The following is a 27,887-nucleotide window of genomic DNA, read 5'->3' on the forward strand; positions in this document are numbered from 1 at the left end:
AGAAACAGAACCTCAAATGGAAAGTGAGTAAGATTAAAGCACTGTAACCTAGATGATTACAAAAGGGGAAACTGTTCAGACTAGAACCTGATTGGAGATAAACTCTCCCAAAGGTTAAGCGCATGCAATAAATATCTCCACCCCGGCTATTGGCCCGGGCTGCGCTTAGCTGTGAATGGACCAATCTAGAAAACTCAAGAACCCATATTTCTCCTCCCATTTGCAGACCAGTTTTACACTCTATGGCTCCAGGACACGACTTCCAACTCACGCCAGCCTGAATGAGGGTGATGCGGGGCATCGTTTGTAGCGGGATGGTACTTTTTATAGCCCGCTGAGCCTTTGCGGGTAACGGTTCTTCTAAGGTAGACACAGTTCTAACATTAGCGCTAAATGAGCAGTGTGGTTATACTACCAGCCCTTAATTGCTATAAGTGTAACAAACCAGTTCGATTTGTCATTCAGCTGTTGTCGACAGGAAACCACTAACAGCAGTCAACTGACAACGCCAAGAAAAATTAGGGTTTCTCTTTCAACGTGTTCTAAGGATTAAAACTTATCAAGGCGAGCTGATGTTCTTAAGTACGCATCCTGCAAGGGATTTTTTAACTCTGGTGGACAACTAGGATCGTCTGGGATATGATTTAATCTGATCAAAGGAATCAGCAGGTAAGTGCAAATGATTTTCCATCAATCTTGCTTCATTCCTGATGGCTGTTTATTGCCTGAAGCTCCACTGGATACATCCCCTTCTAAGGTTTGGCCCATCTCTAGTTATTGTCTATGGACCACTGGTAATTAAGCCCTTAGAGATTTGGAGTGGGATGTTCAAGGGAAAGGGCCATACTGCTGTGATGGATCGGGGCAGGGTGCACCTCTTTCTTTCCTTCTGGCAGTGTCTCAGTGCTGAAATCGGGGCACTCTCTGAGGTGGGACTGGTGGTATAAGTCAGGACGTGACCCAGCGGGTTCTCTCTTGGGCACAAATCAACCTCTTCCTCTTAAAAAAAATAAAAGTGGATGAAAGCCGTTTAAATAGCAAGGGGTGAATGAGTTTCTTTCAGCTGAATTCCTTGGAGAGGGGAGAGAGGGGAGAAAGTGAAATCAGGGACCCAATTCTGAATTTATGGGGAAGTGGAAGTTTGAAGGCTCAGGCTCCAACTCAGCAGCCTTTACTGATTTGAACCCGTGGATGCTGCGTACGGTGCAGAGAAGGGTTGAGGCTTTAATTCCCCTTCTGTCAAGAGGCGCACTTGGGGCTGAGGATCTTTGCTTACTTTGCCCCACAGACGGGTTGGTTGGTCTCCTTGGAGGTAATATTTTGTTTTCACCAGCTCCTCCATTCAAGCTGCTAAAACCAGTGGCAGGTTAACGGTGGTCGTGGACAAAGCTTCTGGCAAACTGGAGATCTCCAACGGAGTTATAGGAAGGTTGGACTTATTGCTTCTCCCCCTAGTCACTTCCCATCCCCACACATGCAGAGTCTATACGAAATCCGTAACTTTCATTCTTGGTTAAAATTTAGGCCAGACTCAAATTTCCACAGCGCTCTAACTTGGAGCATGGATATCTCAGAACCCATCTTATTTGCTGTGCCATTTCTGGGACGGAAGAGCAGTTGCAACATCTTGGGTATTTGCATCTCAGACCTCCTCAGGTGTTTACTCGGGGCTTTGTGGCCAGTGATGCCTGGCAAGGCAACGCTCTTCAAGGTGCTTCAGTTACCCCACTTGTGAAATGGGGACATTTCTTGCCTTTCTTGGCTGCTGTGGTATTTAATTGATTACAGATCTTTTAAGAGTGCAAAATCAGGACAAGGTATGTACACTGTCAGCAGGGAGGATTCCTGCTGCACACAGAGCAAGCACACGTGGCCCTTGCTTTGGTACGTGCTGGAGAAGAGAAGGTAGATGGAAATTAAGAAGAAAAAAGGACAGCTGCAGGGCAGCAAAGGCACCCTCATTAATATGCTCCATTAGTCATTCTGTCAAGGTTTAAGTAATTTTTATCAGAAGATTTGAAGGCTGCAGAGCTTGTGATTTCTTGCCCACATTTTGTTTTTTCTCCCAGAGCTCCTGCAGCGTTATCATTATACTGATGCACAAAAATCTGTGGAAAAAAAACTTCTGGCCCATTCTTGGTTTGTTCTGCCAAAATAGGGCTACCGCTGCACCTTGAGGTTTATGAAGTCCAAGGCTGAATTTTCTGATAGAGGAGGAAAGACCCAAGACATACTGAAGTGAAAATTTTGCAAAGGTGCTACTGATTTTTCTTTATCTGCTTTTCTAATGACTTTCCATGTTCTACTTAATCAGCGTGGGGTGTTCTAGCATGCATTTAGACCCCGGGCTCCTGTGCTCCCCAGCCTCTGTTAAATAAGCCCACAATGTCCCAGGCTGAGCATCCCACTTCTGCATAATTTGGGCTGTGTGTCCATTTGAGACAAAGATATCGGTATCAGCTCTTTTATTTCTGCTTTGTGACTTTCCTCTTGACTGACCTTTCAGCCTTTAATTCTCAGTGGCACCTTTACGGGTACATTAGAATCTAAAAAGGTCTTGAGGCCGTATTTAGGTGCAGACAAGGCTTTTTTTCACCTCGGTCAGGTGTGGAAACAGGTCACCATGGATTTCACAGGGGTCACGGCACTGTGTTGAGCAGAGTAGGAACACTTGGGCGCACTATTACTTCATCGTTATTTGTCTTCCTTCCTTCCCCTCATTCTTTCCATTCTCTCTATGTTAAAAAGGGAGTTTCCTCGCTGCTCTTCCACGGTTGAAGAGACCCTGGAGGCAGCCAAGCGTTGACTCCATGTGGGTGAGCTCCCCTGTAGTCAATCATTTCCCGCGGGCCCATAGGGTTCAATCATGGGCAAGAATTTAGCAAGATACCTGGGGCTAAATCCTGCTGGAGCCCTTGGGAGCCCCAAAGTTTCCATTCACAGCTTCATTTTATGTGGTGCAAGTCTGCTTTCTCGTTAGGTCAGCACCACATTGCAAGATTAGAAGTAGCTGAGGGGCTGAAAAAAAGATGCAATTCCCCCTTGGCAGAGGTCTTGGCAACAGATTACAGCCTCAGGGTCCTGCTGCTCGTTGTGGAAGAAGTGGCTGCACCGCTGGACATCACTGTGAAACTCAAAAGAAAGTACATCCCTGTACAAAACAGGATATACAGGGTCATGGTTATTGCTTAAAAATAAATGCTAAGGCACAACATACGCAATACAAACGTAAACCAGACCTCCAGTATTTCATGCTGGACAAGCCATGTGCTTCTGACAGGTCAGCCTGTTTTCCATATCAGGGTTAAATCCATGTGAATTCATTTCACTGGCCAGCCAAAAATATCCCCCCCAAAAACAAAACTCAAACCACAGCAGCTCCTTGTGTTGAAATAAAAAATAGGTTTCTAATTGTAATTTTTTCCAAGAAAATGTTGCAACTGAGCCGGAGAACAATGTTTCTGTGGTTTCACGAAGCAATTTTGCCTTTGTTAATGTTGGTCAGTTTTAATTCGGAAAACATTGTGGGCTTGCCTATTCAAACTTCCAAACCCAATTATAAATTCCCGAAGGAGAGGGACACAGTTGAGCAAAAGGTGTGGAAAGTGGTGATCAATGAGGAATTTTTGCAAGAAGGAATGTTGCTTCATTTGCTGGAGCCACTGTGAAGAAGGAGGGAATAAACTTCTTGTCCACCATGGGCAGGACAGGCAGGTGTAGGTCCTTCCATGAAGGAAATCAGTACTGATCGTTAGGAAGTCATTTTAAGGCTACGGGAATTGGAGGGCTGGGATAGACTGATGGGGAGCAGTGGGAATTTCCAGCATTGAAAGCTTTGAAACGCAAGTTAGGTAGTCTTTCAAATTCAATGTAGGTCCACCAGATTAATAACCTTCTAGGGGCCAGTCCTACATTTCTGCGATCCTGCAAAATATATGTGACTTCTGAAATGGAATGTGCTTTTCAAAGTCTCTCTCCCGCATTTCCCCCTCTTTGTTTATTTACATATTTACGAAATTATTCTCCAAATTTGACCAAATCTTACTGATTGTTGCTGCTCCTCTGGAAACTGTGAAATGTGTTACTGATCAAAAAGCAGCGTGCAGGACCCGTCGGGTCCTGTGTTTCAGGCACGTAGGAGACAGAGCAGAAATAGAAAACACATGGTTTACAAATGAATCCTTTGCTACCTAATGAGGGGAGAAGAGTGAAAAATTATTCAGTTGTCCGGGAAGTCTGGTCTGCCTTACTCCTGGTTGAATATGCAATACTTTTGGTGGGTGGAGGTTGGTTGAAAATACTTTGTGCCATCTGCTTAGGGGTCCTTATGGCCACGAAGCAAAAGAGGTGATTGGACCCGTGCCCACCTCCCCGGGGTCCCAATTTACTACATTATGGTGTGTCCTTGTACACAGAAGTTCACAGCCTCCCCTTTTCCCAGATCTCTGTGCTTCCCCGGGTTACGGTGGCTAGTGGTGAAGGACCGCCAGGTCACACAAGGTGTCCTCATAAGCAGGTACCCGTCTTCTCCATGAAACCCTGGGGTGGGAAAGAAAAACCTTGCCAAAATGCCGCGGGCAGAGGAGCTGCGGGATTTCTTTCAGTCCAGCCGCTTGCCTGCCCAACACCTGAGCCATGATGGTATCCACGTTTATGTGAATAGCTGCTGATGGTGAATGGCTTAGAACCATGAAAATTTGGGGCAGAACATCTCAAAATATGTGTATGGGACGACGATGCTTGAGAAGTGGGCTTTGAATGGAGGCTAAATTTGATCTATAGAAAAATCAAGACGTCACCTGCAATACGTGATGGAAGGAGGGAGAGCTAAGGTCATACTAAGCAAATGAAGAAATTGATATAAAATCTTTAACTTGACTTTTATCTCAAGAGTTTTCCCTGGCTGTCTCTTATGTATTTGGGCTTCACCATTTTAAAAGCACAGGAAGAAGACCACAGCTGCTCGAGACATTAATATAGCAAACTTACAAGGAGAATTATTCTTTTTCCAGTGAAAGATGCCAATATGCATGGTGGTTTTGTGACAGAACCTTTTCAGGGGTGGCGATTTCCGATGGAATGCTTTTTTTTCCTGGAAATTTTGGTGGAGAAGTGGGAAAAAAACGTTCTGTATAAAAGTCACTGGGTGGGCTGCCAATGAATAACAACTGTGCACAGAAGGGAATCGTGAATGTGGGACTCTGTACAAGACAGGTTTTAGCGAGGAGGGAAAAAATCCTAGTTGTTTAAATGCAGTCCTGCATGGACATCAACCTGTCCTGCTGATGCTAGTGAGAGTATGGACACTGGCAAAGCAAGAAACTTGAGGAAATAAGATTTCTTCTGGCTCTGATGCAATAGAATTAGGCCAGATCAAAGATGATGTAACCTGAGAGTGGATCAGCCCCATCCCTTCTGTGCCATAAATAATGACTTCTGCAATAGACCTGGCTGCAAGGTTTGGCCTTGTTTTGCCGCATTTCTATCTCCTTCAAGCACCATAGGGAAGTTCAAGTGTTCTTCTAATTCTGAAAGTCAAGCTCATCTTCTAATTTTGAATAAGGGAGTAAAAAAATGGTGGTTTGGTTTTTTTGTTTTTTTTTTTCTTTACTAGCATCAAAAGGGAAATAATATTAAGGCAGGATCTTGGCTGCTGCAAGCAGCCGAGAATAGGCACGGTGTGAGCAGGGTAGAGGAAGCCTGGCAGGGAGGACTGGTGTGGGTAGGAAAGAAGAATCAGCACCATCATGTCCAGCATAGGAAGGTTGTTGGGACCAAGGACCACACGCTCCTCCAGCAAGATTTTGTGAGGGCTGATCCTGCCTCGGGGCAGAGGGCTCTGCTAGATGCTTCTCCAGTGACTGTTTTTTTGCAAGTGGTTGTACTGATTCCGGACAGTGGAAATTCACATTTCCATGAGGTCACCAGAAAGGTTATCTGTTTTAAAATATTTGCATTTCATCTTGTTAGTTCTCTTATTTATATGTGAGAAGAAGAAAAAGAAAAAAAGTCACTTTCTCCCTCCAAAAAGGCTTTTCCTAACTGGGGCCAGACAAAACCTCTTTGTGGTCTCTACTGGCAGAATATCCCTCAGTTACCATCAGCCAAAGCCACTGCTACATTTTCATCCCAGTCCCTTGAGATAGCCCTTGCAACGCCCACGGGATTCAACAATAAATAACAATAGTGAAACAAGAGGGAACCCATCCCCACCCTGCACTCGGGGTGGTCTGGTACCTGGGGCTACACAAGGTGCCGATGTCTGAGTGCCATCCCAAACACAGTGACGTGCTCAGGGTAGTAAATCAGGGGAAAAGGGACAGCCTGTCTCTTGGAAAGCAGAAACCCAAAAAGCAGGCGGTGCAACCTGTGCAATCAGGCTAGGCTTTCCTAAACACAGTCCGGGAGCTAGCACAGGATGGAGACTACAAGGGGTTTGGATGCAGCCACCTAATTTTGAAGGGTGGGAGAACGAGCCCCGATATCGCCTATTTTACTAGTCGAAACGCTGCCTCAGAGAGCTCAGAAAGTCGAAGCGCTCAAAATGGAGGCTGGTGGGTTGGTTATAATGCGTCAGCGTCTTCCAGAAGCAACAGCACATTGCATTAAATAAGCTTTTAATCTGCTAGAGGAATGGAAACAGGGAGGTTCAGATGGTAAATTAGGTTACTCGTTCTTAACAGGGAAGAGGTTAACATGGCCAGACCATGAAAACAACATCTGGAGGGAATAAGCTACCCAGCTTTCGCAGCAGCAGTATAGGGAAGCAGTCCTGGGGGCCAGCTGGAAGAGGAGAGGAGCCTTCGTCCCTCTTGGTGGTTTCGGATCAAAGCCTTCAGATCACCTCTGCAGAAGACACCTTAACAGGAACACTTCTGGTTCAATGTAAACTGGATAAAACGCAGCGGGAGTAGGCGCCGCTGCAGGAGGAGGCTACGCAGCGGGCCACTAGTGTAGGTGTCTGGCTGTGGGATCATTCTGGTGGGCTGTGGGTCATCTGGAGGGAGGTTGCCACATTTTCTGGTCCCTCCTGCATCCTGTGGAGTGTTGGGTCCTAGAGGTCTTTCTTACAGGCAAGCCTAAGAGCCCACGGGCATTTACCCTATGGGCTGGACCTCTGGTCTCCGTGCAAGTCTTATAAAGAACTGTAAAAAGTAGCAGAGACAAGCCAGCCTTGGGATTGCACGCTTATGTAGAGGCCTGCGAAAATACTGGAGAACATCTGGGGACTGACCCAGACAGACCCTACTCATCTGGGTGAGATTACAGCCTGTGCTTTCGGGTCGGGGAAGCGGAGGCAGATGGAGCCCATCTGGAGTGACCCAGAAGCTGCATATGAGAGACTTTCTCTCTTTTTAGTGCCCTTTTTCACATGCTTTCTCAGTGGTCTCCCTCCAGCTGCTTTCAAAGGACATCCCTGGGCTGTTGCTTCATGATTTCTGAGTAAGCAAACTGCAGAAGGGCACTCTCTGCCTGGCCTTCTTGACTCTGGGTCTCACCTCATGGCCATGAGATGCCCAGCCTGGAGGAAACAGAGGAGGCACAAGGATGAAGGGATGTGCCCCAGGTGACATGCAGGGGCACAGCCAGGATACCTTAGGTACCAGAACACCTCCCTGGGATGCAATAGGCAGACCACACCATATCTACGTCTTTTTATTTTCACTTCTTGCTTCTGAGCTGCTTGAACCGTGGCCGTCACTGGAAGGGTCTTTGCAGCAGCTCAGCTGCAGCTGCTGGGTTTCCCCGCTGTCAGCATCGGGAGCGTGTCTCAAATCAGAAGCAGGTTTCTGTCTGGAGCTGCTGCGCTATCGCCCTATTTTCCAGGATGACTTGGCAGCCACTAGCTTATTTCTAAGCCTTTGCTGGACCTCATGGTAGCTCCTCCTTCCTACCTCAGCAGTGGATGACAAGCAGCTTTCTAAAAAAGCAACTTCCCTTTTCATAGGAATAGGAAGTGAAGCTCGCTTAGCAAAAAGAGCTTCTTTGCTCTCTCCATCAAAGGATCAGCCCCTGCCCTAAAGCTCAAAGTACTCCAGCTAACCCTGAAGCTGTCCTCTCCTTCCCCAGGCCCAACACAACCGCCTCCATCTCTCTCCCCTGCCCTTAGCCAAAGGAGAATTGAGCAGGCAAAATGCAAGCTGGCAAGGGAGAAGTTTGACGAATCTGCAAGGGCTTCCTCATTTCTGTATCTCCTTGGTATGCAAACGGCAGGTCTGGCTCTGCAGCACACCTGGCTGAGGGGTGATGGGGTGGGCGTCTGTCCTGGCTGTCTTCAGAGTCCCCCTGCGCTGACCCTCTAGGGTCAGAGGCATGGCGCGACCCCCGAGCACTCGCAGACCCCTGCTTATGGCCCAGACAGCCTTGCAGCCCTCCGTGAGGTTTTCTTCCTTTGTCAGGAGCACAAAGCAGTTGCAGAGCCAAGGCTGATTTCCACGCCGTGCATCCCATGGGGTTTTACTGGGAAGGGCACTTCCTAACCCCCCGAGCAGCGCTGGGGCATCAGGCACGTGCATCCTGGAGCAGCTGCTCCCATCTCACACAGCATCATGTACTCAACCAGCCTCATCTTGTCCTTGGCTCTCATGGCTGGTAAAGGTCCTCTGCCTTGACCTCAGCTTAGATCTGCTCTGCGAAGCCTTTCCTCCTGTAAACAACCTCACCAGCATGTGGGTGACCTTTAGGTTGTGCATCACGCTCCGCGGATGTCGGCTTGTGTTTGTCCTTCCCAGTGAGAGCAGCCGAAGGGCAAACTATGTGAGGTCACTCCAACCTCCAGTTGGCTGAGACCAAGAGTCCCTTCCCTCCCGCTGCCCCGTATAACACAATAATGACGTCGTGCAGTTACCCACAGAGTTTTACACAGTGGTGCTTGGGGGCCTCATCTCTGCAACAGCTTAAGAAAATACGTTAAAAACACCCCAGAGAAGCCAGCTCTTTACGCACCTTACGGGAAGCCTCAGGAGTCTGTAGAAACAAAACTTGTGTATTATACAATATTTATCTCCTAAGACAGAGGCGTTTCAGTCTCCCTATAGAACATGCTGAGGAAGAATGAGAAAGTCACTTCCTCAGAGTCACCCACAAGTCCCTGTCCAGGTCTTCACTCGTTACACCATGCTGCTACAGTTGAGTAGGTTCATAGAGGGTTGGGGCTCACTGGAACACGATGCGTTTCATCTGAAAAAAGGTCTTTTTTAATCACAGAAAGGAACTATCATTGCAAAGCCAGTTTGTTCAGCTGTTTCCTAAAATTTGGTGGTTTGTATAGTGGAAACACAATCCATTCACAGTCATTGTAGCTGTTTTTAATGACAGCTGGTAATAGCCTGTGGGTTTTGCTGGGTTTTTTGTCTAGATTCTCTTTGGGTTTCTTGCCTTCCTCACTGCTATTTTCATTGGCCAGGTTGTCTGGGAAGTGCAACTCCCACCCCCTCCCAGATGATCATTTTTATATTCAAAATAGAGCAAGGAATCCTTGGGGGGGAGAAAAGAGTCAGTTCTGACACAAAGACCTGATTAAAAAAAGAAAGCCCATTAAAAGCATTTGCAAAATCAGGCTGCTCCTGCAATCTGGGGGTGTAACATTCAAAGCGGTCGGTCTCATGGACGTGGTGGGAGCCAGAGGTCTCTAACAGAGAAATTCTGCAAGGGTCCTCAGCCCCATGGAGCATCTGTCATGGGTCGGACCAGTGGTTCGTCCGTCCTCGGATCGTGTCTCCAGGAGCAGCTGCGTAGGAAGCAGGCAAGTAGGGAACATCCCACCCCCATCCACATTCCCCTGAGGGTGGGGAGGAGCCCAGCAGGTTTTTCTCTATCCTCTTCTTCTCTCCCATCCCTCCTTCACGTGATGCCCCCCTTGCCCTGTTTCCCTTCCCCAAGATCTGGGGGGTAGAGAGATGACGGGGTCACTACCCAACGGCTGCTAAGATCCAGCCCCGAGGGATGGTTTGCAGGGATGCTGTTCCCTTGGTTTACTGCAAAAGGAGAGGAGGACAAATGAGTGCCAGGCGTGCGCACCCTGGTATTCCCATCCTTCCCTGTCCCCCCAGGGTCTGGCAAGGAAGAGAAGGTATATGTGTGGGGAGGCTGGCCGGAGCTGGACACAGCTGTGATGAGTAGGGGAAGTGCTCTGGCATCCAGTAGTTATTTCTGACATGCGGCTGGAGGTGTTCAGGCGGGGAATTGGAGACATACATCTTTCCCTACAGCCCTTTGCCTCATCTGAGGATGGTGGGAGGGAGCATCGTTCCCTCTGAGACCCGACCCAAGGAGTCGAGCCCAAGACAGCATCGAGTGCCTGAGCGCCAGCCTGCCACCAGCTTCATTGCTCCCCTCGGGACATGGCTGACGGGTCCTACAAAATGCTGTCCTCTTGCTAGGAAAAGGCAGCCTCTGGGATGCAGGGCCTCCAGGAAGAGCCTTTTCCAGGGCAGAAATATGGGCGGCCACACGTAGAGGTCTGGAGGAACACCCCATCCATCTCCTTACATTCCCAGGACTGAGAGGACCAGAATGTCCCCACATCCCTACAGATCACCGTGATGTGCCCTCAAAGTGCTATGAATCAGAGCATCAAGGGTTCTGGCCTGTGCGCAATTCCATAAGACTTAAATGTCAGATAGGGGTGGCCTGCAGAGAGGATTTCTCCCTGCTGTGCTCCAACTTACCTGTAGCCCACAAGTCTGGCCCATACCCGCACTGGGCAGCAGATAGATTTGAGTTGAAATTTGGGTTGAAATTCCAGCCACTGCAGAAATTGCCATTGAGCGATGCAGTTTTGTGATAAAAACCCCTCGCACCTGAAGAACCCCAGAGATGCTCCGGGTACCCGAGGAGATGTGCCTGCTTCTCCTGGCCCCATCCTCCTCCTTCCCCCCACCGGTGCCTCTGACCCCCCTGTGCTGCAGGACCTCAGGTCCTGCAGGACCATCCCCAGCAGACGTCCCACCTGGCTGCTGCAAGGCCTGGGGTGAGCTCATGAGGAAAGCATGTTTAAGGGAGGTGGGATAAGCAGTCTGCCCTCCTGGTTTTCCCCACTCTGGGACCTCAAATCTTGGCTTTGCTTCCTGGCCCGCAGCCTTTTGCAGCTCAGCCGAGCATCTGCCAGGCTCCAGCAGGGCGCAATGCTCAATGTAAGCAGCCATTTTTCCTCCAGACAGATGTTTTGATTAGCAAATGACCATTCTGGCAACAGGTGGCAGTTTTCTACTTCTGGAGAGAGCAAGAAGCTTTTATTATCTTTTTTTTTTTTTTTTCCCCCACTGTCAAAAAACTTTTTACATCTGCTTAAACTCAGGGTGCTGGAAATCTGTGTGCTCCCACTGCCCAGCCTCACACAGAGCCTTCTCCCATGGGGTGTCCCAGCTTTCCAGAAAGGCCTGAAACAGCCGGATTTTCTGCTTGGTTCTTTTGCTTGCGCCACGTTCACTTGCAAAGCATGGCCTAAGCAAGCCGGTAGATTCAGGGCAGACTTAAGTTGCAATAGAAACGGCAAGCTGGCTAGGATTGCAGCAAGAGACCCCCAAATAAGCCAACGGGCTCCAATCTCATTTCTGCAATGTGTGCCCCTCACCGAGGGGCAAATTGCAGGGGCACAGAGCTCCTGGATTTGTCCTCTGGCTGCCCTGGGCTGGCAAGGGACAGACATTGCCAAGACCAGTTTGGCCACAGTGGCTGTGCTCGAGACTGGAACCTGCAGTAGGACACCACCAACATTAGCACCTCACCAGCGTTAGCTGGAGAGCCTGGCTGCTCCTGGGGGTTGCCCTTCATGCTCCCTCAAAAACCTTTTACACGGGTCAAAGTGTTTGAAAGAGGCCTCAGTGCGAGCACAAGTACAACTTGGTGTATTTATCCAACAAGGACGAGGACTGGATGGGGTCTGAACATTGTCAGTAGGGTATTCCCAGTTCTCCAGCAAGGATGCAACACACAAGCCAGACAACTGCTTCACTCCCCAGGAAAAACCATGATGCTTCTCGCTCCAGGCTCTCCAGCTCTTCACGGGGACTTTCTGCACTGCTGTAATTCCTCCTTACACAGCCTGGTCCTGCTAAGCAGCAGTTTTTGGCTAAGAAACCCCCCCTGATGTTAGCTGGAGACCCAGCGCTGTGCATATCATCATAGGAAGTCTCGCTGCCCTCCCACCTGCACGGAGGGGTCTTCAGCAAGACTTTGGCTACTATATCCTAGAGGACGGTGGCCATAGCCTCCACCTTCTGCCTCTGAGAAAGACCTTCTACATGGTCAGTGCTCTTTATAGCACAGCATACTTTTTTGTACCTCTCTTCTAACCACCTCCTAGCAACAAAGCCACTAATAATTAAAAAAAAAAAAGATAAAAAGAACTTGACCAAAACCCAGCAAAAGTAGAAAACAGTCACAGTAGTAAACACTTCGGTAGCAAATCTTCATTCAAGTAGCTGATCTCACCAAGATCTTCAGTAATTTTCTACTTTTGTGTCCTGCAAAGCAATCTAAGGGTGTCAGGTCGGGAAATGCAATGAAGAGCTATTTTATTGAGGGAAAGGAAAGCTTCTGGACAATTTAATGCATCTGGGATGTGCCTAGAACTGGTGGAATTTTATTTTATTTTCTACTGAACTTTTTTTGTCCTCACTGATGCAAAAATGCAAATCTGGAATAATTAAATTATTGTATCCAAAGTGAGTTGATTTCATCAATTCTTTATGGTTAGGGGGAGGACTTGCAAAGAGAAATTCAGCATTTAAAACCCTTCATAATTGGATATATCTGCACTTTCAAAGTATTTTTTTTAGGGGTTTTAATGCAACTTCCTTTTAAAATGTGTTTTCTTAAAAAAGACATTCTGATGTTTTAAAAATGAAGGGAAATATCTAATCTTAGTGAACTATGAAAAATACTTTGTTGGACCCGCCTTAGAATCTGAATGGAAAGGGGGGGTAATTTTGTGATTTCACTGGGCTTGGGGGCTTTTTGGAGCTGCCCTCACAGCGAAACACTGTTGGCTTGCTTAGGTCTTAACCTATTTTTCCATGGCACAGTTTCACGGGGGTGAGGTAAATGATGAGCCGAGACTTCTGCTTTTCTGCTAGATTCTGTCTTGGTTTTTTCCCCACACCCGCCCATGCAATCCCAAGGCTGTTTGTCTGTGTCATCCACATCCCTGTTGCAGAAGACATCGCTGCACTCACATCAGAAACAACTTTTGAGGTCTCTTGGAGAGAAACCAGGCAACCGCAGGAGATAGCGTGCCCATGGGGCAGGGCTGCTTACCGTAGAGATGAGATGGGCAATAAGCCCATGCTTGCAGTGCCTCCATCCTACCTTCTGATCTGCTGCAACAAAAAGAGTAAGTGCATCCAGCAGGTCCAATTCGACACTGTCCTGTTTGCTTTAGCTCACCCTGAGTGCTCAAAACAGGCCAAACACCGGTGCAAGGCAGGTCTCCAAAGCCTGTGGTTAGCAAAGGCTTGTGTCCATCTCTACTGGACCTTGGTCCCGCTGGAGTTCCAGGTTCAGCTTGATGGGTTGCCCCTGTAGGGTATGTTCTCCAACACTCTTTGAAGATGGGGGAACGATAGGACATTTAGTCACATCCTTTCCTCTCCACCATAAAGACGTCATCCAAATGTCAGCAAAAACATTGCTAAAGCAGGGCCTTGTGGTGGGATCTTCAGAAGACCTCCCCGTGGCCCATTGGTGCTGGAAAATCTGTACCTTCACTCAGCTCTCGCTAGCCAAAATATCGCCTCAGCTGCCCCTCTGAAGGTTACTAAAATTACCTTCTGTTGTCCTACGACACGGGGCACGCAGCATGTTTCAGACGTCCCATGCAAGCATCCAGTCTGCCTGTGACCTGCGAGTCTGTCCCACACGAGTTCAGGGCTGGATGCGACACAGAGCTCGCCATCCTCGTGGCTCCTGACTTCTGCAGCAAAGGCTTGCTTGACTCTCACAGGAAGACTTCTTTGTCAAATGTTTTTACTCAAAACTTATCAGCAGCTAAGCTGGGCTATTTTTTGCTAAAACTTTTCAAGCGTATGGAGAAATTTTGCGTTGTCGTAAAATTTTTTTGTTCAGTTTTGGTTTCTGGTTGAAAAGAACTTGTTTTATACATCTTCTTTTTCTGAACTTGAGTAAAGTTGAGGAAACAAGTGTCCCTGCTCTCAGTTATTAAAAATAAACAAACATTTTTTGATGTGAAAACCTGGAAATTCACAAAAGGAAATTTTCATGCTTTTCTGAGTTACTGTTTTCTCCCCAGTGCTCTTCTACTGGGAAAAAAACAAAACAACAACAAAAAAGGACTGGGAGAACTATCCGTTACTTTTCTCAAAATATTTTTGTGAAGCTAATTTTAAAAAAACATTAATCAGAACCAGAAACACTGGGGAACAATGTACATTCAACTCAGCCACCTTTTTTTTTGAAGAAAAAAAATAAATTACTTTTTAAAAAATGAAGACTCCACCAGCTGTGGGCTGTGAGCTCACCAGCAGCTCTCTGCATCTGACAACATTTTTCTGCGGTCCTATTTTGGGATTTTGTATAGCACCTGCTGGCATGAAGGATGGTCACGTTGGCTGCCAAAGGCTGCAGAGGCGACCTGGAGAGTGCCAAGGGTGGATTTCATGGGGACTGTGAATATCTAGAGCGATGCTAACATCTTGCGTGCGTGGGTGGCAATGAGTGACATTTGTGGGAGACTTTTCGCCGGTTCCATTTCCCACCCGTGCTGGGTCATGCTGTTCACTTCTCTGTGCCGCTTTGCACGGATGTGTCTGACACATGCGTGCGGGGAGAAAGCTCAATTTGTGCAAACATGCAGAGAAGTGTTTCCAGTCTCAGCGCGGTGCAGAAGGGGTTGCAATGCCCCCATGGACACAGGAGCATCGTGGGGAGATGCACAGGTTAAAGCATGGTCGCTGCTCCCCATAAACCCTGTCAGAGGAGCTGGGATGGCCACAAGCCGCTGATGGAACTTGCTGGGGTGGATGTTCCTCCATGCCCTTTCCCACTCTGCCCCACCAGTGCCATCACTGAGAGCAACCTGAAGCCTCAAAACGTGCATCCATCATCCTGGAGATGGCCTGTCAATCCTCTCGTAAGATCATCCTGGTGGCATGACTGGCGGTTGAAGCATATTGCTGACTCATGCTATATTTCACGTCCCCTAACTCTGTAGAAAAGACAGCAATTGCTACGTCTGCATCTCTCATTCAGGGGCAGACCTTATCAAAGACCCTGAGATGCTCCAGTAATGTAGTAACAAGGACCATAGATAGATGTCCAATGCATAGGTAGATTCTGTGGTTTTCATGGTTGGTAATGAGTGGTACCTAAAACTTGTCATCATCCAGCCTTGACTGAAAACGATACCTTCCAGTTCTCTGGGCAAAAAGGGAACTCCAGCTACTCTCACTTACTGTCCTGGCAAATAACACCATTCAGAATCAGAAATTCTGGCACACAGTTATCTAATTTGCAAGTTGAAGAGACGGTAAAGCTCACTTAGTAAATCATGTGCCATCGCATGACAACCGGATCTTCTAAGTGAAGCAAACCCTGGTTACAACCTGAGGGGAGGCTGCCAAATTAAAATTAACTTGCTGCAGGAAATGCTGTAGCTGATGCAGTGGGCAAAACTTCCCCTCCAACTGCGTTGTCAGTGCCCAGAGCAGTGCTGAGACCTGGGTACAGATGGATGGGCCATCTGTAAACGCAGGTGAAAGAAAAGCTCAGAGAAGTTTGGATGCTGAAAACCTTTGGACTGGGGGGGGAAATGTGTATTGGTGATCCTGAAATATTCCACTAATTCCTTCCTTTTGCTCACTTTATCAGTGAAAATAAAAACGAGGCAGAAGGGAGAAGATATTTAAAAAAAATATAACACCTTAAAGTATTGGGAAGGCTCTGTTAGAAACCTCATTTCAGAGTCCCAGTTTTTTGAAATACTAGGTACATGCTAGAAAGTAAAAGAAGTTGCTTTTGCTAGAATTTTTTTTTCTCGCAAGTATGGTTTTCTGGAAGCTTTTTTGAACACATATGTTGGAGTCTGACTATCGTGACACAGTGCCAGACTGACATTTGAGGGGACTGACTAACCACATTGGTCTCTGGACCTCCCGTCCCTGATCCTCCATGTTCATTGCAGACCTTGAGGTAGTTTGGCAAGAATAGGAGCCAACGTGTCTTTGCTCAGCTACAAGTATTTGGGCTTTGGGTTTGTCCTGGTTAAACCACGACAGGGTTGTTTAGTGTTTGGACATGTAGCCCACACCTTTCAATGCCTTTTTTTCAAAGCGAAGGGGCTGGGGCAGACTTTGGTGCTGGACGGTGTAGATACCTTATATATTTGTGGCAGCAGCACTTCTGTAATACTGCCTTCAACTGCTGCCTACTTTTTCAGGGGGCTGAGCAGGCTGAGTTTGCTATGGTCTGGCTATCTTGGCTACCCAGACCCAGTATTATGCTAGAATTATTGACCAGAGCTGAAATCATATTTCTGAGCTTCAAGTTAAACAAGCCCTCCAGCACAAGTGTGGAAACTCTAGTGTGGACCAGAGGAAAGTCCATGGAAAGGGTTTGATTCATTTGCATCTAGTGACCCTTGAGGTGTCCAGGAGGTCTGAGACACACACATGGGGTTGGGAAACATAATCCACCATGTATGGGAGACCCACACCTTGTAAGAACCCAGGGCACATCAAAAGCTACTAGGGCATTGCACATGGACAACAGAGTCAAGCCCTAGGCCCACACTTTACAGGCAGGATGGATGCAAGCTACACCATATTTGACTCCCTAAGCTTCTTGCAGTCCTCCAAAGCGTTGCATGAAGTCCCATGCCTTCGTGGACAAGCTGAGCGTGTGTCCGTCCTGCTTAAGCACGAGGAACGGTGGGACTGGTACCATGCAGATAGCTACCACATCCGTGTACTGCTTTTGCTGCGTGGGAGGGACGTGACCTCCAGAAAGCACTGGGTGGTATGAGTACGTCTCGTTCTTGGTCCGGGGACTAGGTGACCCTCTTGGAGCCCTGGTACACCGGAACAGCTCAGCACAGGGATATTCCCCAGGATCTCCGGCACCTCCTCTTTGACCCTCCAGCAGTGCATGAATGCGGCATCACCTGGCTCTGGAGCAAGTCTGCTTAATGCCAGCTGGGGATCTCTGCATTGGAGAGACTCCAAAAGCAGTCATTTGTGCCTATTTTTTTCTGGTGACTTATAGTGTCTGTCTGAGCCTCACCTGCAAAGTGTGAAACACCAGAGTTGTGTGGGAACAGAAACTATGCGGTTCACAAGGTCCAGGGTAGTAGGAGGACTGTAGATGGGATGATTTGAGACTCTTCTCTCCATTGTCCCATTGCCCTGTATTCTCATCTTCTCCAACTTGTCCTTCATGAATAAGGAGATTGTTTTATCCCTCAGTGCCTGCCCCTTTCCCCAGGAGCAGTCGCATTAAAAAGTCATTTCTGGTCTTCCTTCTAGGATGGGATTGCTCGGGAGCAAAAATCAGCTGACATCCAATGAGAAACACACTTCTGGAAGCAACCCAAAAACCAAGAGTAAAACTCCTCCCGCCCCACCCAAGGTAAGCCTGCAGGTTTGCGTCCTGTTGGGATCCTCCACAGCTCAGTTAGTGTCTGGAGTGATGCAGGCAATACTTGTGTGTGCCAGCAGGAACTTGAGTACTTCGATTTCCTAAAATTTGGTCACCAACTGGGAAATGTTGTTCAAAGGGCAGAAAACAAATGTTTATGCCTGGCTTCCTCCCATGAGCTTCTTAATACGGGGTGAACTGTTCAATCAGTGCTTCCTTGCTCTGTGTTTTTTCTCTGTCAAAAAGGATGCCGTTTTCTCTCTGGGGATACGTTATGGCTGTGAATTGTCGGAGTGGGCTAGGGATAGCGGTGCTCTGAAAGGCTGTTGTGTTGAGCCTGGCACAATTATTTGCGTGGGCTGGACTGGAGAGCAGGGCAGGAGACAGGGAGAGAAGGTGCCCTCTGTGCCCTGCATGGCTTGGACACAAGCCCTCCGAGCTGATCCCCGTATCTTTTAGACAGGCTGCTGCCCTCAGCAGGCTGCAACCCAAGCTGATTTTGCTGACTTGCAAACATCAAAAAGATGGGTCAGATTCAGACTAAGATTCAAAGCTGCAAACCGCAATGGAAACTTTGCCATCAGGGAGGACAACGGGTTCGCTAAAGAGGGTCTACGGCTAATCTGTGTTGGGGCGGGCTGAGAATCAGGAATGCTGAGCATCTGCTGCTCTTTGAATTTATATGGCCTCTGCTTGCATGGACATGGATCAATAAGACACTGGGTCAGGATTTAGGACACCTCAAATGACATATGCCTTGCTTAAACTTTGGAAATCACTTTATCTATCTATCTGTTGCTGTAGAGAGGACATGATGACGGGTGGAGATGTTTTTCACTCCTTTAGTTTCATTTCTGAGTTCTCCCATGGTTATGAAGTCTGGTTTTCATGATAGCAGATGTCAGATTGACCAAGAAGATGTTCTTTTCCTAAATTTCCTTCTTTCCAGCTCCTCGGTTGGATGGGGTTAAACCACGACAGAAGTCCGCATTTCTTTTACTTAAATTAGAAAGAGCAGTGGGTGAGCAGCTCTCCCACCCCACAGTGCTGCTAAGTAGGAGTCAAAGGGTGGCACAGACAGAAAACGTTAGATGTTTTTAATTCAGCGTCTGTAGTTCACTCCTTTTGAGCGTGTATAAAAATAACTGGCAGTGGTCAAACACCCACTAGAGTCTAGGTACTGTACCTTGGACTGATCACAGGACTGGTGTCTGAAGTTGGGTAGAGGTCAACAGAACCCACCGGGCCATTTCTGCAATATTAGACTCTCAGCCCACAGAACAAGGTGGTTGCATCCCAGCCGCTCATTAGGAGTGGTCTGTGGCCAATTGGCCACTCTCAGGGTCTGCGCCAAACCAAACTAGGGACCATGTCAACGTTTTAAAAGTGTGCCTAGATGTGTTGCAGTACCTTGCTGCTGTTTAATTTGCTAATATAGTTACTGCCTCCGTTTTCTTAATGTATCCCTGAGCAAAGGGTATTCCATGAGCCTTGGAACTATTATGGCAAAGAGTATCCTCAGTTTTCTGCTTCAAATAATATTGCAATTGTAATTTCTCAGTGAGACCATTCATGTCTCATCCCCCATTGATCTGAAATCTGGCATCAGAGAGCAAGAGTTAGATAGACCAGGGTTTAAATGTGGGTAGCAGATTTATGCTTTTATTCAGAGGGGAGCCAAGGATTATTCAAGCTGACAGTTAAGACAGCTATGAACACATCACGGCAAAATGTGCTAAAGCCATCACGACACATATGGAGCCAGATGCAGGGGCTGTTGACTGAGTACAGTGGGCTCCAGATCAGACTCCCACTCATCTATGAAGCCGAGGGCAGGTCTTTCTGCAGACATAGCAAAATAATAAATGTCTTATTTTTTCTTTCTATTTCTATCAAAGGGCAGACAATTTATCAACACCTCTCATCTAAACCAAGCCTCTGTACAAGGTAAGATTCTTAGCTTGTTTGCTGTTTTGTCTTCCCATGGGGTTTTGCAAGGTGGTGGTCACCCAACAGCAGGTCTTGAGAACAAGCTGCCACGTCACAGGCGTGCGGTTTCTGCGTCTTTAGCATTGCCAGGCAGGGAGTTTATCAGTGTGTTCTGGAAGATTCGGTTTACATCACTAACTGTTTGTAGCTGCCAGTTTCCCCTGCTCATCAAAGAAATTAAGAGGGAAAAGCAGTCCTTCTTCATTGGCTGAGCAAAGTGAGATCTTAGACATCAACTGCATGAGATTTCTCTGTCTGCTGCCCTGTCTGCAGCGTGACAACTTGTGTATAGTCTATCCAGTTAGCTGAAAGTTTCAGAGGAAATAGCAGGCATCTGAGAGCCCAGAGAGATTACAAAGAGAATGAGAAGAAAGAAAAGAGTATAAAATAAGGATACGCAGAGCCCCTGCTTGGAGATTGTTGGCTTCATCCATCTCTGCAACTACCTGCAGGTCACAGACGGTGTTTGGTAGGTGATTGCGTTTTAGGAGGAAGCCCTCTGCTACCTCTGCCCAGCCTCCGACAGCAACTCGTATATATTTCTGTCAAAGAAGTTTTGCAGATTAAGAACAGAGAGAGATAGACCATTAGAAGGGGGCAAAAAATAGAGGAAGCTTGAAAGAAAGCAGTTAGCAACACACAAAAGTTCCTCACGTGGGTGAAAGTGTAGGATTAGGGGAGACAGGGCATGAGGAACGAAAAAAGTGGAATGACAAATAAATACGATGGGTTGAGTGGTAGACCTAGGTCTTGCAGTCTTATGGGTGATGATGGAGGGTTTCTGCCATGCGGCAAACAGAGGGAATCCTGCGACATCAAAATGTTCTTCAAAACTGACATTTGTTACGGGGACCCAGTTTGTGGGAGGTGTAGCTCTTCAACTATGTGAATCGGGCTGTATTTCTGTGGAAATACCATTTTTCCAGAAGCCACGCTTTATTTTGCAAAATTGTTTTCATGGCACATTTCCAAGCGGCCATGCTCTCCTACCTCCACAACTGAGCAGACATTGCCAGTTTTTCATGGGGTTTTTATCAACCTTCTCACTCTGGTGAGAAGCACAACAGAAGTTATCTTCAGGGAGGCGGCTTTTACTTCTGCTTCATGCCAGAAGGCAGAAGTGGAAAGATGCTAAAAAATTCATTAAGTACCATGTTAGCCATTTTCAGCTTTCAAAACTATTTTGGTTTTTTAGGTTCGTTTCCAGTTTTGGAGGAATAGTCACACTCACAGTCTGGGGAACTTCTTATTTTTCTCTACCAGCGCCTGAGTTTCCAGAAATGATGCTATGTCTGACTCTGTCCTGTGTGGTAAAATGGACTGATAGGAACCATACAAGATATTTGAGATATCTGAGATATTCTCATGAAAGAAGGCAATTCAAGTGATTTGATAAAGAAAGCACAAAATCCAGGCAATTTGATTATATAAAAAAATCAAAGTGCTGAATTACATCCTGTGGGAGCACTTCAAATTCAGTCAGGCAAAATTATTGACTATAGAAGTGTGGCGTGTAATATAAAATCAAGACTTCTTTTCCTTTTTTTTTTTTTTTTTGGCATTTTTTTGCATTCCTTACATTTTTATTATTTTTTTTTCTGATGTCAGTGTTGTGCAACTTGTTTTACAGTTTCAAGCTTTCACATCCCTGTCTCAGAAATTATTTATTTATTTATTGTTAACAAAAACCTAATTCCTCCTGTCATTATTTATCGTAATGGAAGTAACACTAAGGCAGGCAAGGAGTGCATAACTGGATTCAACTGCAGTGTTGGCAGCATCGCCAATCCACTTTTCATTTGAGGTGGGTTCTTCCATCGTGTGAGTCTCTCATTCATTTTAACATGGCTCCCTAAGCACCCAAGATGTCTCTAAAGTCAGTTCTAGATCTCTCTGGAGTCAAAATTTACCTTTAATTCTGCACCTGTAAAGCCTCCAGCACAGCAAAGTCCTGGTCCACGATGGTGGTCCCCAAACACAACAGCTCCATTACTACAGCTGCTGCTATTCGCTTGCATTGGATAGGTAAGACATAGCAGAAAGGTAGAATAACCCCTGCCCTTGCCCTGCCAGCTGCTCACAGCTGGATTTAAGTACTACTGATAGGGCGAGCTGGTCATTTTGGGTGCTTGTCTTCAGGCATTATAATAACCTACGACTGCACAAAGAATTGGTCTCGCTGCAAGGTCGGTTCTTCTGATTGAGGAACTGCAACTGCTTCCACCTCTTCTTTTGCTTTTGGTTAACCATAATATGAATAGGACTGATTTTCAGGGGGTGGGACCTTAGTGTGCTCTGGAAATTGAGGTCTTTTGAGGCATCTCAAGATTAGCATCAAAGCCCTTAGTCGTTTTTACTGCTTTTCCTTTAATATGTATTTGAGTTTGAAAGGAATGCTGCCAGAAATGTGATTTTGAGCTTAATTGGGAAAAGAAGAGTTTGTTTCTACTGAAAAGGCTGACTTTTCAATGAGAGATTAAAACTTCTCATCAAAAATGGGCATTGCCAATCAAAAGCAAGAGGGGGAAGGAAGGTGAGAGGGAATTGCCCAAAATGTTCAGATTTCCTAATGAAAATGTTATGAGTTTAGGTCTGATATGATTTTATGAGGAAAGCAGAAATTATCTGCAAAAACATTCACCACGACAAAACACATGGCAGAAAGGTATTTGACAGAAAGCACTCTTGCAGTGCAAGCCCAGATGTCCCAGGAGACATCTCCCATGCTGTCATCCCACCTGGGCTTGCTGACCACCTGCGAGACGGTCATCTGCATCTCCAGATGCATCCTGCATCTCCACCAGCAGGATCTAACGGTGTTCCTCTTGGTCATAGCAGCAGTGAGGCCAGTCTGCCACCAGCAGCTGTGTCTTTTGAAGACATCCTTTTCTAGCACATATTAACCTTCGTGAACCAGCCCGTGCTGCGCTGAAACGGAAAGCTGGACCCATTTTCAGCAGCAGTAACTCATAGCTCAGTGCACCCAGCCAGCCAACACATGTGTTGTGAGTTGTCATTTACCCCACGACCATCCTAACATGGCTCTAACCCAACTGATGGTCTTCTGGGGGACCCTGGCACCGTCTTGGCCTGGCACCGTATCCCTGAGATGGTTGCAAAGACCTTCCATTCATGATGGAGCAGCGGTGGGAAGACTGGTTGAATCATTGCTATTAAGCCATCAAACTGGCACTCAGCCTATGCAAACCGAGCTGGTATCTAACTTTCCTGACAGCAACTCTGAGCCAAGATGTATTTGGCTCACAATCAAAGTCTCCGGGCTGCTAGCATTATCTGTAAAGCAGTCACTCCTAGCAGCCCCGACGGCTTCTCTGCTGTAGAGTCACTCATGACCTAACTTGATCAAATAGGCCAAGAAAGTATTATCGACGCTGTTTCTCAGTGGGTTGACAGACTCAGAGACAGGAAGAGTCACTTTCATCATGAGACGGCAAGTCTGGCTGGCTTGAGCAGAGAGAGCTTTTCTTCTGGCTCACTTAAGTGTGCAGTGTTTCTCAACACATATTTTGAGAAGGGGATAAGAGGCGTTCGTAATATTTTTTCAGCATATAAAACCTTTTTGTCCTTGCTATATGTGCTCCTTTTCTTCCTCCCTGTCTCCTTTTTCTTTTTGGTTTTGTTTATTTGTACCTATGTCAGTTGCTTCAAGATCAAAACTACACTTTTCATTTTATTTTCTGGAATACACAGCCACTCTGTGCTTGAAGATGTTTACACATTAGCTTCTATTTTTTAAAGCAAAAGTGTGACCACTGCATTATTTTATTTTCAAGGGGAGCAGGACTGTGCATGTGGATGAGCACATTCATTGCGGACACCTTGCAGAAGGCATGTGCCCAGAAACCTTTCCTGTCAGATAATCTGGGTGATAACAACTTTCTCGAGGAGACAACAAGAGTTTGGGCGCATTGCTAATGCCAAACACTTTGAGATCCCTCAAGGGAAAGCCCCCAACCGTGCAAACTATTTTAAGACTTCAAAGCATTCTCCCTTGTGACTGATCATCCTTCTCCCCGTATGTAAGAGAGACTGAGGCTCTGCTGAAACCTCTCATGGATCTCTAAGTTCCTCCTCACAAGCCTGAAGGGAACTGCTCAGGGCTTCGGTTTACAAAGCTACATTTCTTCCCACGCTGACCCCTTCTCCTCCCTCCTCTCCAATAAATCGCCAGCAGAGCAGCAGCCAGGCCTTGCACAGACACAAACCCCAAGTTGCCCCAGAGACGTGTTATCTTGTGATGACAAAGGGCCAGTCTGGCTCTCTTGCTGGTGGCATTATTTGAAAAGGTCACACAGAGACTGCGGCTTGACAGTCTGTTTTGAAAAATGCTAATAATAGACCATCCATCGCTCTTGGTGCATTAATTAGGATGTGTACAAGCTAAAACCTTTCTGCAGCAAATGTTCTACTTTCTTTTTCTTGTTCTTTTTCTTTTTCTTGTTCTTTTTCTTGTTCTTGTTCTTTTTCTTTTTCTTTTTCTTTTTCTTTTTCTTGTTCTTTTTCTTTTTCTTGTTCTTTTTCTTGTTCTTGTTCTTTTTCTCTTTTTCTTTTTCTTTTCCTTTTCCTTTTTTTTTCCTTTTTTTATTTTCCTTTTGTTTTTCTTTTTTCTTCCTCATTATTGTGTTTTAGTTAGATTTTTGTGTTCGTGTGCATGTGCTGATCCTCTTTATAAAGTTTGATCTGCCCCAAAATAGCTGTTCATTTCTGCTTCAGTAGTTGCGAGCCTGCAGAGCACGCGTGAACGGTTGCACAACCTCTCCGAGAGCAGCCCCGGTACAACCCAGGCATGCAGAGGTAGCGATTCAGCTCCAGCCCACAGAGATCTGCCCCGGGGTGGGTTAGCAGCCTCGCAGCACATGCACCAGGCAGCAGCTTTGCCACGCACAGCACGGCTCGCACGCACCGGAGAGTGAAAGTTCATTTTGCCGTGCCAAAATTTAGGCTCGACCAACACGGCTGGAGTAAAAGCAACGTGGTAGGGTAGGGAATGGGGATGCAGACTTGCTCCACAGCCTCTGTCCAGGTGGATTACAAGCAAAATGGGAGACAGACAGCACCGGTTTTGTGGTCTGGAGCATCTAGGATGTGTCAGGGCCAGGGAAGGGGATCCTGGAGCATTCACCACCCCTGTGGGAATTGCAGCTGAGCAGAGCAGCGAGGCACTATAGAGGTGCTGGGTTGAAAGCAGCAGCGTGCCTTAAACGTGGTGGCACGTCTGCAAGGAATAGTGTGTAAAAGGGATGACAAGATACAAGCTGAGTCGAGAGCATCTGGAGGGAGAGTTAAATCCTAGCAACAGGCTCAAATAACGGAAACTGAGACAACTTTATACCTTTTTCAATCAAGAAAGCCTCATCTTTTTGAGTCAAATCCCACCCTGGGAAATGTTGCTACAGCAGTTTTCATTTATCGCCGTGTAAAACTCAGGCCAAACACTGGCAGGTTATTTATGACCTTTTTTATTCCACACAAACCCTTTTTTCTTGTTGACACAGTGGGTTTTGTAGATAGGGGGGCCTGGAGTGTTTTAAAAACACATACACAGGAAACACTTTGGTGAATCAGTGTTAGGCCCTGAGCAGAGGTCATGGCTGGCAGGAAAACGGGGTTGGTGGAAAATTTGGGTTTCGAGGGATGAGGGGGCGACAGCAGGGGCGGGGGTGAAATGCCCCGCCATGCGCCCGGGTGGGCATCACTCCCCCAGCAGGGAACCAGCTGGATTCAATGGTGCTGCTTCTTCTTTCAGATAACTTGGTTGTGATTGCACTGTACGATTTTCCTGCCGCCAGTGACCGCGATCTGCAGCTGGTCAAGGGGGAGAAACTCCAAGTTCTCTCCAAGTAAGTGACCTGCAGCCAGAGGGAGGGTCAACGATGAGCATGGCGAGGTTGGGAAAGGGGGGACCTTGGGGTCAGACACCAATTTGCAGCTCACCAGAGCTGAGCCTGTGTCTTAGCTTTGCTCCAGAGCGTGGCTATGGGTACCCCTCTTCTCTCTGCAAGGTGGGGAAGGTGACACTTCCATGGGTTACAGGTACTTTGGGGTTGGGTAGTGTCCCTCTCTGGCTACTACTGGGACCTTCTTCACTGCCGGTGTGCGTGGGCGCGGGAGTAGCATAAATAACAACAATAACCTAGCTCCTGTTTCGTATTTTGTGCTGATCATGCTTTTGCAAAGGATGTGGGTTGGGTGTAGTCAGAGGAAAGGACAGACTCGAGCCAGAGAGGTGCGTGGTTTCATTTCACCTTCTTCTCAAGCTCACGAGAGAAAAAGTCCATAACAGGGCAGAGGTGGGCTTGGGTCCCCATGTCATTTGGCCTTATAAGTCTGCTCCACCCTTGACTTCTCTATGAGGTGGCCTCCAGAGGTGACATTTCTCACCCAGGTGCCATGGGCTGGGACCCATGGCACAGGGGACACTGCTGGGTGGGGATGGCTTTTGGTCATGCCTGGGTGGCTGGGTCAGTGGTGGGAGAGCAAAGCAGTGTCTGGCAGACAAAGGAAGGACCAGAAAGGAGGAGGTCCAGTGTCCCTATGCAAAGGGCAAAATAAACCCACGGTGACCCCGATTTCTGTCCTCTCCCTTGGGGCGCGGAGCAGAGGTTTCGGTCTGCGGTCACTCTGCGCTTCCTCTGCATTCATGGAAAGAGATTGTCACCTCCAGAAGTCCCTGAAAGACCAACAGCCTTCAGCCTGGTGGTGGTACTAGGAAACTGAGAGGGACCTGTAGAGTTGATTAAGGAGTGCTGATCTATTTGCAGTGCTCAAAAGCCCCCAGAAACCATGCCGTACCTGCAGCATTAGTTTGTCATGAAACCTCCTCTGAGCACTCACGCTTTCTCTTCTGCTTGCTTTGCAGCGAGGGTGACTGGTGGCTGGCAAAATCCCTCAGCAGCGGGAGGAAAGGCTACATCCCCAGTAACTTCGTTGCACAAGTAGACAGTTTGGAAGAGGAAAAGTAAGTGTGTAGGCTTATGAATGGTGAACACTGATGCAGTGCCCTGTCTCTTGACAAGCTACGGGGACAGCTTTACTTGCCAGCGGGAAGATGTCACTGCTGGGCTGGATGGCAAGAGGTCTTTCATCATCCCCAGCAATGCTACCCAAAAGTTCAGAAGTTTTAAGCACCGTGTGGGTGCGGAGCAGGGAGGATGAGGTTGCTACAGGGAAAGTGGGCAAAGACTCCCGTCCCATTGAGTGCACCCACCATGGAAGACAAGGATTTTGGGGGAAAGAACATAAAGGTTATGGTAAATTAGCAGTGCCAGGGACTGTCCTCTGGGCTCACTGGGCCAGTCCACCCACATGCATAGTGCTAAACCTCCTCAGCCTCCAAGACAGTGTCCATATGCAAACTGGGACTGGGGATCACTTGGGAAGGGTGCACTGATCCAGGTCTCGGGTGTGCCAGGGACCACGCCAACGATTTAACAGGGCAGACGACTGAGTGCCAGTGCCCAGACCCACAGCCTGGTGCTGTTTATTTCATTAGCCCAGCTGCAGTCTTCATGTTTGGCTCCCTGCAAAGAAGATGGTAAGAAAGACTGGAGCCAAAAGGGTTTATTATGCCTATAATACAAGCAGCAGAAGAAATTGTTTCCATGACTTATTCTCCTCTATGGCATTCAGCTATAAATGATCAGCCCCGCTTGCAACCTCCTCTTGGAGGGACACAACCATCATTGAATCCAGCAAATATTTAACAGCGTGCAGAAATGTGGTTGAGACATAAACGCTCTTTGTATCCGAAAGGTACATTTAAACGGCTATGGGCTCAGCCTCCAGCCCACGTACCTGCTTTATACACAGCCCGCCTGGGCACTGCTCGGGGCTCACTCGCTTGCCAGGTGAGCCGTGGGTCCCTGCGTGCCTCGGAGGCTGTGCTCTGGCTGAGCTTGCACTTCTCTCGTGTGCGGAGTGCTGCACAAACCATCTACTCTCCGCTCTGGCTGAATTGCTAAGCTGTGAAACAAGCCCAAAGTGACTGAAATCTGGTGTTAATCTACTGAAAACAGTCTATTACTGCCACTTTCCAGCAGATAAAAAACTATTTGCTGATAAAAATAACCCTCGGTTTCAGAGTGTAATGGTAAAAAAGAAAATGAACTAACTGGAAAGAATTTTATTTTTTTAGAGCTTTTCCTTTTCAAGCAACTATTTTGCCTTTTCTGTCTCCCAGGTGGTATTTTAAAACTCTGAGCAGAAAAGATGCTGAACGGCTGCTGTTGTCTCCTGGTAACAAAGTCGGCTCTTTCCTTGTCCGAGAGAGTGAAACCAGCAAAGGT

At 47.2% G+C, this 27,887-nt stretch overlaps 1 protein-coding gene across 1 annotated transcript in view; it reads left to right on the plus strand.

The window, feature by feature from the left end:
• The first annotated feature begins 406 nt into the window (after positions 1–406).
• BLK (BLK proto-oncogene, Src family tyrosine kinase) overlaps positions 407–27,887 on the plus strand; it is a 44,258-nt gene continuing 16,777 nt past the window's right edge. The window contains exons 1-6 of the mRNA XM_075049812.1: positions 407–669; positions 17,481–17,583; positions 19,491–19,539; positions 25,349–25,442; positions 26,462–26,560; positions 27,782–27,885. Of these exons, the coding sequence (XP_074905913.1) occupies positions 17,482–17,583; positions 19,491–19,539; positions 25,349–25,442; positions 26,462–26,560; positions 27,782–27,885 (448 nt within the window). The 5' untranslated portion in view covers positions 407–669; position 17,481. The remainder of the gene's footprint in view (positions 670–17,480; positions 17,584–19,490; positions 19,540–25,348; positions 25,443–26,461; positions 26,561–27,781; positions 27,886–27,887) is intronic.

The sequence above is a fragment of the Buteo buteo genome, chromosome 17, assembly GCF_964188355.1.
Source record: "Buteo buteo chromosome 17, bButBut1.hap1.1, whole genome shotgun sequence".
Classification (NCBI taxonomy): domain Eukaryota; kingdom Metazoa; phylum Chordata; class Aves; order Accipitriformes; family Accipitridae; genus Buteo; species Buteo buteo.